The sequence below is a fragment of the Schistocerca americana genome, chromosome 8 (genome assembly GCF_021461395.2).
Source record: "Schistocerca americana isolate TAMUIC-IGC-003095 chromosome 8, iqSchAmer2.1, whole genome shotgun sequence".
Lineage (NCBI taxonomy): Eukaryota > Metazoa > Arthropoda > Insecta > Orthoptera > Acrididae > Schistocerca > Schistocerca americana.
In genome coordinates, this window is record NC_060126.1 from 79,033,418 (window position 1) to 79,044,974 (window position 11,557).

The 11,557-nt window shown below is 57.4% G+C and overlaps 1 protein-coding gene across 1 annotated transcript; it reads left to right on the top strand.

Annotated features, from left to right (window-relative positions):
• The first annotated feature begins 2,294 nt into the window (after window positions 1–2,294).
• On the top strand, window positions 2,295–3,959 carry LOC124545563 (flocculation protein FLO11-like). The gene is made up of 2 exons (XM_047124510.1): window positions 2,295–2,943; window positions 3,319–3,959. The coding sequence occupies exons 1-2, from the start codon at window positions 2,295–2,297 to the stop codon at window positions 3,957–3,959; spliced, it is 1,290 nt and encodes a 429-aa protein (XP_046980466.1).
• Window positions 3,960–11,557: the final 7,598 nt, after the last annotated feature.

Sequence of the window (11,557 nt, forward strand, 5' to 3'; positions counted from 1 at the left end):
CCGAAGTACTCCCTACGTTCAATGGCGTCCAGTGCCTCTTCTACTAGGCGCAGGAGTTGGTGAGTGGTGGCGTGGCCCTGCCTGAAGCCAAACTGCTCATCAGGGAGGACTCGTTCTCGGGCAATGTGGATGAGCAGTCGTTTAAGGTACAGCCCCTCGAACACCTTGGAGATGGCGGGCAAGAGGCTGATGGGGCGGTAGCTGGCAGGGGAACGAAGATCCTTCCCAGCCTTGGGTATGGCGACCACTTCAGCGTGTTTCCAGGCAGAAGGATATTGCCTGGTTGTGAGGATGTTGTTGAATGTGGCCGTCAGGATGGGAATAGAAGCTGGGGGTAATTGCTTGAGGAGGGCATTCGTCAGCTTATCGGGGCCGCCAGCTTTCTTGGGGGCCCGCGCGCCTCCGTGCTGCGCTTATATGCTCTCGGTTGCGCGTGGTGGGGGGAGGGCGGGCCAGAGTCTATATAGGGGGGCGGCGGGCGCGCTGGGCGCAGACCGTAGCCGACTCGCCAGCCGCTGCAGCTGCTGTTTGTGCACGTTTTGCTTTGCCCGAGGAAGGATGACAGGCCGCGGCAAGGGAGGAGAGGGGCTCGGCAAGGGTGGCGCCAAGCGGCACCGCAAGGTGTTGCGCGACAACATCCAGGGCATCACGAAGCCCGCCATCCGCCGCCTGGCTCGCAGGGGCGGCGTGAAGCGCATCTCTGGTCTGATCTACGAGGAGACCCGCGGGGTGCTGAAGGTGTTCCTGGAGAACGTGATCCGCGACGCGGTGACGTACACTGAGCACGCCAAGCGCAAGACTGTGACGGCCATGGACGTGGTGTACGCCCTGAAGAGGCAGGGGCGCACCCTGTACGGTTTCGGCGGTTAGGCTGCGTCGCAGCGGGCGCTGGCCTTCCCGCGGCCGTGCTTGTGGGTGGGAGAGACTAGAAAACGGCCCTTTTCAGGGCCACCACACTGTTCGGAAGTTGAAAAGTGCGAAAGAGTCTGTGTTGTTGCTGCGTGTGTGCGCTGTGTTGTTTGTTTGTTTGTTTGTTTGTTTGTTTCTTTCTTTCTTTCTTTCCGTTTGAGCGACTGGGAGGGGAGAAGGAAAGGAAACGTGTCATGTGGCTGGCTGTGTGTGGAGCTGCTTCGTTTGTGTTTGTTATTGTGTGTCTTTGTATCGATCGCGACGGAGATGGCGGGCTGTGTGTTGTTGTGCGAGAGGCGGTGATTATTTGCTTGCGTGGTTTGGCTCTGTGTGTTTGCGGCGGCGTTGGGGTTTCCGAGGCAAGGCGTGTGGGCATAGGCGGCCGGATCAGCTGTTTCGTTCGTGTCGACGGCCGTTGCGCGCGGGAGTGGAGGGCGGTGTGTCGACACGCCTCCCTTTAACAATGGTCATTATTGCTGCCGTTGTCGTTTGGAAGGCGACTGCGACCGTGCAAAATGTGTGTGTGTGTGTTGGGCCACACGGGCTGTGTGGACGACAAGATGGCGGACGTGCGCCGGCGGCGGCTGTGCTGTGAAAGTGCAAAGTTAAAACAAAACAAGGTGCGGCGAGGACGACTGAAATTTTGCTTTGGACGTAGGTTTGTGTGGTGGCCCTGAAAAGGGCCGATTGTTGTGGGCCGAGCCGAGCCGGCAAAGCGCGTTGCGTGCAGGGGAGCACGCGGCGCTGCGATTGCCTGGCCTCCTTTAGGCCTTCTTCTCGGTCTTCTTTGGCAGCAGGACGGCCTGGATGTTGGGCAGGACACCACCCTGTGCGATGGTGACGCCCGACAGGAGCTTGTTGAGCTCCTCGTCGTTGCGGATGGCAAGCTGCAGGTGGCGCGGGATGATGCGCGTCTTCTTGTTGTCGCGGGCCGCGTTTCCGGCCAGCTCGAGCACCTCAGCCGCGAGGTACTCCATGACGGCGGCGAGGTAGACGGGCGCCCCGGCGCTGACGCGCTCTGCGTAGTTTCCCTTGCGCAGGAGGCGGTGGATTCTGCCGACCGGGAACTGGAGCCCGGCCCTGCTTGAGCGGGACTTTGACTTGCCCTTGACTTTGCCTCCCTTTCCGCGTCCGGACATGGCGATGGGCTAGCGACGGTGCACACGAAACGGAAACGAAAACGACCGGTACGAGCGGCAGCGAGTCGAGCAGCGGAGTGCGTGCCGGCGCAGCCGGGGTGGGGGTGCTTTATGGGCTCGGGTGCGGCGGCCGGTTGCGCGCGCGCCCCATTGGTCGGCGGCCGCAACAGGGCGAGCTGGTAAAGGTGCGGCGGCGGCTGGCGGCGGGCTTCTGCAGACCACGCACGCACGACAGGAGTCGCTGAGATGTGCAGCCGCGAGAAGGACGTACCTGCGCCTGCTAGCGACGCGAAGGGTGTGGCAGATCGCCGTTCGGCCGCGCTTGCGCTGTCGACGGCCCCATCTGGCCCCCCACCTATGACGACCACTGCTACGGCTATGGATTTGACGGACACTGCTACGGAAACGTTGAAGACTGCGCTGTCTGCTCCGCTGCCCGATTCTGACGATGAGAGCACTGCCGCCCCTCGGCCACGCGGACGCAGCGGGAAACAGAAGAGGAGGGCACCAGCTGCGACGGCTGCTGCTCGCAGCTCGCCGATTGAGAAGAGGGCCAAGCAAGACTTCGCCCCTGACGCTGACGGTTTCGTCCCGGCCCGGCGCACTGCAAGACGCATGCTGTCATCGACGACGCCACCAACTGCCGTCGCCAACTCCTTCGATGCGCTCGAGGACGCGCCGGACCCGCCGCCGAGCAATCCTGCACCGAAGACAGACTCCCATCTTCCGCCGGTGGTTCTTCAGTTTCGGCCGCCCTATGGAGAACTGCAGAAGCTGTTGCGCAGCTGGACAACGGCCGTGTACACCGTGAAGCCTGCGGGGCGAGACCTATACAGGGTCACACTCCGCACTGCTGATGACTATCGCCGGGTCACCCAGGAGGCGTCTGAGCGTGGTATCCCTTTCTATACCCACGCCTCCGCACCTGACAAGGTCCTGAAGATCGTATTTCGCGACCTTCCGTTCAACATGGAAGCCGATCACCTGCATCGAGAACTCGCAGACCTGGGCTTCTACATACGGGCAGTTGTGAAGATGAAGTCGCCAAAATCACGCGAAGATATGCCGCTCTTCCTGGTCGTCTGCTCTGACACCGTGGAGAACCGCAAACTCTACCAATTGACGCGGGTCGCCGACGTTCCGGTCCAGACCGAAGATCTTCGTTCCCGGAGAGGCCCTGTGCAGTGCTTTCGCTGCCAGGGAATCAACCACGTCGCGCGCCACTGCTCTATGCCGGACAGATGCGTTAAATGCGCCGGCGCCCATGCAGGAAGTGCGTGCCCCCATCCGCCCTCCGAGAAGCCTACATGTGCACTCTGTGGCGGTGCTCATGTGGCCAGTTGTCGTGGGTGTGAGGTATGGAAGCGTGCCATTGCTCGCCAGCGTGGCCAAACACCAGCGCCACATCAGAAGAAGCTCGCCACGAGACGGCCAGGCGTCTCTTTCGCGGCGGCAACGTCAGGGACGTCCTCCGCCGCCCCGGCTACGTCGGTTCCTGCTCCCGCCGCATCCGAGGCCGTACCGACACCGGAGGCTCCTGCGCCTCCACCACCGCAGCCAGTGGCGGTACCGGGTACTGCCTCTCCCGGGCCGTCGGCCGGACCGCGCCCCACCAACCGCCGGCGCGGGGGTCACCGCCCAGTGGGTACCCAACGCTCAGCACCGTCCGTCGAGCAGCCCCAGGTGGACTCTCACAGCGAAGCAGCCACGCCCCCCCTTTCCTGCGCCGGGGCCGCGCCGGCTGTCTCCACCGCTGACCTGGCCAACCTCGTCGCGCAGCTCACAGCCCTGGTGACCAGTGCTACGAAGTTGATTGAAGTCCTGTCGCAGCAACTCACCGCTGCAGTGCCGATGGCCTCTCCGGCCCCAACCGCTGCCAACACTCAACAGCCGCACCATGGGCAGCGTTAGAGGGCTCACGGTCGTCGCGTGGAATGCCAACGGCGTCCGCACCCAAGCTGGCGAACTTCGCCAATTTCTCCGCGATGAAGCCGTCGACGTCTGCCTTATCCATGAAACACACCTGAAGCCTGGGGTAGACGTCAGGGCGGCCAACTACTCAAGCTATCGCACCGATCGACTGACGGCGGGTGGGGGGACAGCCGTCTACGTCCGCAATGGCATACGTCACCATGTGATACAACTTCCACCACTGGCGACGCTGGAGGCCACTGGTGTCGTTGTTCACACCTCGGCGGGCGCCATCACGTTCGTCGCGGCCTATCGGCCGCCGTCTCGTCCCCTGGACCCTGCTGACATCGATGCTCTGCTTTCCTTGAGGGGGCCAGTGTTCGTCGCCGGGGACTTCAATAGCAAACATGTCTCCTGGAACTCCAGGATCACCAACGCCGCTGGCCGCTGCCTGCTCCGGATAGCGGAGCGTCACCATGCGCTTGTGGTGGGGCCGTACGACCCGACCATTTTCCCTGCTCGTGGCCTCCCAGATATAATTGACATCGCAGTCGTCAAGGGTATCCCTCATCAGATCACCGCCACGACGCGGACTGCACTGTCGTCGGATCATGTCCCTGTGGTTTTTGACATCGACCTAGACGCCCTCCAGCAGCCCAGGCGCGGTATCTCACTTGCTGGCATCGACTGGGACAGGTTTCAAGAAGCCGTGACGCACTCCCTAGCCGCCGCACCGCCCCCTGCGGAAGTTGGAGCGGACGAAGCACTTTTGCACTTCGCGGCAACCACGATCGACGCTGCCACCATAGCGACGCCGCCCCGACCACGCCCCCCGCCTGACTACTCCCGACAGCTGCCGCCGGACATCCTTGCGGCCATCACTGAGAAGAACCGGGTCTACCGGGAGTGGCAGAGGATGCGAAATGCCAACACCAAGCGCCTCCTCAACAGGATGCGTCGGGACATCCGGGCCGCCATTGACGATCATCGCAATCGCGACTGGAATAACAAGGTCGCCGCCCTTTGTCTTGAAGATGGCACAGCCTGGCAGATGACGAAGCGTTTCCTACGCCGCACGCAACGTATCCCCCCGCTGCTGGTCCAAGGTCAGGCTGTCTGTGAACCAGCTGCGAAGGCTGATGCTCTTGCTGACGTCTTTGAGGCGGCGTTTACGCCTGTCGAAGACCCGACTGACGCTGTCACCGACGACCTGGTTGCTGACCGGCTCCCACGCTACCTGGAGGCGCGTGACGACGATGACGTCATTGAAGAGACAACGGCGGAGGAGGTGTCGACCATCCTGCGTGCCCTGCACCCCAGGAAAGCTGCCGGCCCAGACGAAGTTTCCAACGCCCTGCTCCGGAAGTTGCCGCCCGTGGCTGTCACTCATCTTGCTGACGTCTTTAATGTCATCCTCCGGTCCTGCAGCTTTCCTCAGTCCTGGAAGCATGCGGAAATCGTGGCGATTCCGAAGATGGGGAAGGATCTGCGGCAGCCCGTGAACTACAGACCTATTAGTCTCCTGCCGGCCGTCTCTAAGGTCTTTGAGAGGGTGTACATCAGGCGGCTGCAGCGCCACGTCGACGAGGAAGGCCTCCTGCCCGAAGAGCAGTTCGGATTTCGCAGGGGCCACTCAGCCGTTCATCAACTCCTTCGGTTAGTGGAAGATGCGTTCGTCGCCCTCGAGCAGCGCGAGTTCTTCGGCGCGGTGTTCCTGGACGTGTCGCGTGCTTTCGACAGCGTGTGGCACCGCGGCCTCTTGTTCAAGCTTTTTGAACTTGGGGTCCCGACGTCGCACGTGCGTCTCATCGCTTCCTATCTTGCTGATAGAACCTTCCATGTGCGGGCCGCGCAGGGCTTGTCCTCCGTCCGCCACATCAACGCCGGGGTGCCGCAGGGCTCGGTCTTGGGGCCACTCCTGTACTCGCTGTACACGTCTGATGCGCCGAAGATCGACCGTGTGCAGCTCGCCCTGTACGCGGATGACACGGCTCTCTACACTCGGAGCCTCAATGCCGTTGTCATGCGCCGCCGTCTGCAGCTCGCCGTTGACACCCTGGCAGCCTGGGCAGTCAAGTGGCGTCTCCTATTCAATGGTGCCAAGACTCAGTTCCTGATCGTCACCAGGCGACTCGTTCCTGCAGGTTTGCCGCCGCTCGCTGTCGGTGGAAGCCCTGTCCCGTGGCGCCCAACGGCGCATTACCTCGGCGTCACCATTGACCGCCGACTCACGTGGGCTCCACACATTCGCGACGTGAAGGCCAAAGTGCGGAACAGGCTCCGCACCCTGTACCCTTTGCTGAACCCTGGTTCCCAACTACCACCGCGGCTGGGCATCACCCTGTACAAGGCGCTGCTCCGTCCTGTACTCCAATACGCCGCCGTCGTCTGGGGGAACGCCGCCGACACGAACCTGAAGAAGCTGGAGACTCTGCAGAATCGCATCCTTCGGCTGGCCTTACACCTGCCTTACGATTTTCCCACTGCTCATCTTCACGACGTCGCGGAAGTACCTCTACTCCGTGACCTCTTCCAGACGACCGCCCGCACCTTTTACGACAGTGCTGGTCGGTCGCACAACGCCCAAATCAGGACGCTGGGCCACAAATTGCAACGCAGCGTCACCACCCGCTGGCCACACCTGCTAGCTATGTAGCTGGCTCTGCCGAACTGTGCTGAGGAGACACCCAAGAAGACATCCCACATGTGAAGACGCAACATCAGCATGCATGGGAGGCAAAGCATTAACTGCTGCGAACTCCATCACACATCGGAGGAAAAGTATCTCCGTGCAGATCCATGCGATGCGGCGGGCTTCTGCCACGAAAGCCTTGCGGCCCCCCACACCTGCTCCCCCCCCCCCTCGGGGCGGGAGCCCACAGAATCAATGGACACGACTGTTTCGGAGGCAGATCACGCTCAGCCGCCACCCAAGAAGAAACAGGCGGTGCAGATCTCCAAAGACTTAGACAAGCTGCTCAAACTGGCCACCTCCCGCAAGGTCGAGGCAGCCACCAAGCCAAAGGCAGCTCGGGTCTCCGAAGAACCTCAGACGAAGAACGTCCAGGCGAAGGCTGCTCCACAGCAGCCAACAACCTCAAGACATACACCGCAAGACGCCGGGAACTCAGTTCGTGACCTTTTAATGGGGCCAGGGTCATTTACGTTCTCCGAGCCTTAACGTCATCGGCGCGTTGGGGCACAGGAAGTCAAGACGATGCCGAGTTCAGACATCCTATTCCCTAATCAACCAACACCCAGAATTCCTCAAACGAGTTAAATAACCCCCATCCATAAACCCAAACATCAGACACGAGGGAAGAGACACTTTGTCCCGGGCCTCGGAATATTTAGGGGTCTTTGACCCATCAGACACCCCAGTCAGTCAGTCGGCGGGTGCCACTGTGTGGGGAGACGCTGACTAGAGCGGAGCGCTTGCTACTGGTGTTGCTGCTGCCGTACGTTCGTTCGAGATGCCGCCCAAGACTAGCGGGAAGGCCGCCAAGAAGGCTGGCAAGGCGCAGAAGAACATTTCGAAGGGCGACAAGAAGAAGAAGCGCAAGAGGAAGGAGAGCTATGCCATCTACATCTACAAGGTGCTGAAGCAGGTGCACCCTGACACGGGCATCTCGTCGAAGGCGATGAGCATCATGAACAGCTTCGTGAACGACATTTTCGAGCGCATTGCGGCCGAGGCTTCTCGCCTGGCGCACTACAACAAGCGCTCGACCATCACGTCCCGCGAGATCCAGACCGCTGTGCGGCTGTTGCTGCCTGGCGAGCTGGCCAAGCACGCCGTGAGCGAGGGCACGAAGGCGGTGACCAAGTACACGAGCTCCAAGTAAGGAGGTGGCTCTGGAATGGAAGGAAGGATGGAGAAGGCTCCTCCGTTGCGAGAGCGGCAAAACGGCCCTTTTCAGGGCCACCAACTTGCCTTTTGCGGGAAGGGCGGAATTGTTGTTGTTGTTTGTGTGGACGGCTGTGGTGTATGTGTGCATTTTGATTGTGGGTGGGGGGGGGCGCGTCAAAGCGTGTTGCGGGGTACGGCCACGAGGTTGGTCGCCGTGGCGTGGAATGGTGGCACGCCTCGTTGGAGTGGTTTTGACCCATTGGTGTTGGTGTGTGTTTGTTACCTGTCTGCGAGGGGGGACAGTGCGATCGGCGACTTTTGTGTCACCGTAACGACGGCCGTTTGCGGGTTTGTTTTTTGCACATCATACATGGCGAGGGTGAAATGTGAAATGTTTTTGTTTGGTTTTTTTTTTGCCGCCCACTATTCCCTTTGCTGTACGCCGAGTTTGACAATGGTGCGACGTAACTGCAGCGTGGAGGTGTGTGAGTGACGTTGAAATGAACGTGCCATTAAGACGCATTGTAGTTGTATTGTACTGTACGTGTACGGCGACACGCACGATGATGTACCATTCGACTCTCTGATTTTTGATAGCCGTGTCTGACTGATTGCGTACGACGCACGCACACCGATGTCGTCATTCAAGATGCACGCGTGTCCAGTGCAGTACAGTAAGCGCGACGCTAGACGACGACGACGGCGGCGGCGGTCGTTTGTTTGGCGAATGTCTGTACACGTGTTTGTCTGTGTCCATCCGGTATGTATTTGTTTGTTTGAAAGTGTTTTGTGTGTCGGTGACGTGGTCCGATCCGTCGCCCCCTGAGTAACTGTCGATCGGCGCGATAGACCGGCGTCACGCAACTGAACCGAAGTCTTGGGCACACCCGTCATACTGTTGTACACCGTCGCGCTGAGAACGGTAACGAAAGGTTGACTTTGATCGGTCGAATGTCTGGGCAGAACGTGAGGAATGAGGCAAGAGTGCAAGGAGGAAAGGACAGAGGGGGGGGCAAAAGAGAGAGGAAGGGAAAACGGGGAGAAACGCATTCGTAGAGCAACGGAACGTTCCCGTGTCGGAGGCGTATTGGAGCCGCACTGAAATGCGTTTAACGGCGGCGCGGCTGCAAGTGTCTGCCGTGGTGAACGTTACCTTTGACGGCTGCATTGGGCTTTGCCTTTGCTTTCGCTTTCGCTTTCCCGGATGTACGTAACGTTTGTTGATATGGTTCTGAGGAAGAGTGTATGACAGTGCCGTGCCGTCCATGTTCGTGTGCCCTCCCATTGTGTGTATGCTATTGTCTGTGTACTTGAATGATGTATGTAGGTGTTAGTGGACATGTTTTACCAGTGGGGGGAAATGGATCGTCGATAGTTGCCGTCACTCTGTCACGGTCGAGATGACGCACCCTCCATACAGAAAGGTGTCGAGAAAGTGTGTGTGTGCGTCCGTGAATTGGCAGTGTTTGGAGGTGGGCGTGCCCTGCATGTGGCCCGGAAGGCTGTTCGTTTGGCGGTAGTGTTGTGTGGACAGGGGAGGGGCATGCGTTAACGCTGCTGGCATGGCATTTCGGGAGATGGGAGGGGGCAAACGAGGAAACGAGGAGCGGCGGCCAAAGACGGGGAGGGGCGCGGTGTGGGTGGCTTGCGCCTGTGCTCGGCGTTGTGGTTTGTGCAAAAGAGGAGGAGAAAAACAATGAGTTGCCAGGGAGGGGAGCGGTGTTGTGTTGTGGTTGTCGTGGTGTAGCCGCAGACGCGGCTGTCAGTGAACGTGGCGAGACGGACGGATGCGCGGAGGGGCGGGGGCGGCGCATTTCGCCGGTGCCGCGCCGTGCCATGCCTGAAAGCCGCGTGGTCGCTGTGTTGTTGGTGGCGTGGGGGCGAGGAGAGTACCGTACGGGTGTGCTTGTGCGCCGGAAATGGCACACTGCGCCTGCCCGTCTTGGAGGCTGATGGCTGTGGTGTGGAAATGGGGCGCGGTGATGTTGAAGCAGTTGAAGAACAGAAAAGAAACCAAGAAAACGGAAGGCGTGATGCGGCGGTGGTGGTGAGAGCGGGAAAAACAAAACAAAAAAAAAAAAAACAACAAAAAAAAAGAAGGAAAAACAACAAGAAACAAAAAAGAAAACAAAAAGTCTATCAATATTAGAATGTAAATGGAAATGGAAATGGACCCAGGTATAACCTCCCTGCACAAATAGCAGAGAGTCCGATGATAATAAAAATGTGCCAGAATGTTAACGTCCCTACAAAACAAACCCAACGATAATATTAATGAAAGAATGAACCGTATGTAACATTGCAACAGACATAATGAAACCTGATAAATTGTATAAGGGCAGCAGCGTTGACCTTTGGCCCTGTATTCAGAATAAAAAGAGCCAAAGATCGTTACCCCAATGAAAAAGACACTGAAACACGTATGTAACATAGCAGCGATGGCGAGACATTGTAGCATCTGTGACCAGAGAGTTTGCGCTGGACCGCGCGAGTGTTGCGAGCGGTTCTCAGTCAGTCAGTCAGTCAGTCAGTCAGTCAGTCAGTCGTTGCGAGTCTGTAGCTCTGTCTAGTTGAGGGCTGTACTCTGTCAGTAGTCGTCGCGTGCAGTACGCTAATAGTCGTCATGCAGAGCGGTCGGTCAGTAGTAGCAGCCGAGTGCGGTTGTGTGATGTAGGCGGTCGGCAACACTGGTCAAGATGGTGAATAAGGTATACTGTCAATTAATATAATCATTAGATAATGAAAAATTTTATTTATTGTAATTATTCTCCAACAAGTTCCCCAATAATAATTTTTATTTCAAAAGCATTTTTCAAACATTTAATTTTTTATTGAACTAAAGAGTTCGTTGCACTTCACATTTCATTCCACTTCTTTGAAGAAAAATTTCACTAAAATCACAAAAAAAGAGAATATTATTATTTGCAATGCAGTTCCTCCAAGCGCTGCGCAACAACAAGAGCAGAAATGTGACATCCATTTATTCTGAGGTAAGACTTTAATTCTGATTGTTTTGCACAGGGCCAAAGACCGATATTTCGGTTTAATTGAAGTTTCTTGTCACTGAACGGACTTTAAATGTTGTGAAGAATTTATATTTGAGTCAGAGTGCGAATTTCACATTTTTGTTGCCATTTTGAATACCTCTCATTGTGGGCGAGGTTACAATTAGCGCAATGTCCATTAGCATCCGTAAATAACATTGTCCATTATTTTAAATTTTGCGGGGAGGTTACAACACACAAAAAAAACAAAAAAAAAAAATAAACAAACAATTGCATTTATATCCGCTCCTCAATTGTAGATACCCCTTACACAGCTGTGTGCAATGAATGAGTGCTGGATGGTAATTAATTGCACTCCTTGGAGGGAAATGCCATAGGAAGTAGTCTTTAAAAAGTGAATGTTTTTCGTTAAAAGACAAAAGTTACTTTAGAAAAAAGGAATAGTGGGGCTTTTGTTGTTGAACAAAATAAGTACAATGAACATACGTTATCAGATTTGCGCAATGCAGCTTCACACTACCTTTTGATTATAACACAATATGCTATACATCGTCCCGAACCGTGACCAGAGTCGCGAGACGAGCAGAGCACGCCGCCGACGCCCGCTCAGTACAACCGTCCACCCGCTACTACTGTCGACCGACTACTACCTCTCCCGACTCGCGCTACAATATATATAACAACTGTTCCTGGCGACCCGGTGCGTGCCACTACTGTCGTCTGGCGCGGTCCAGGCGCCGACT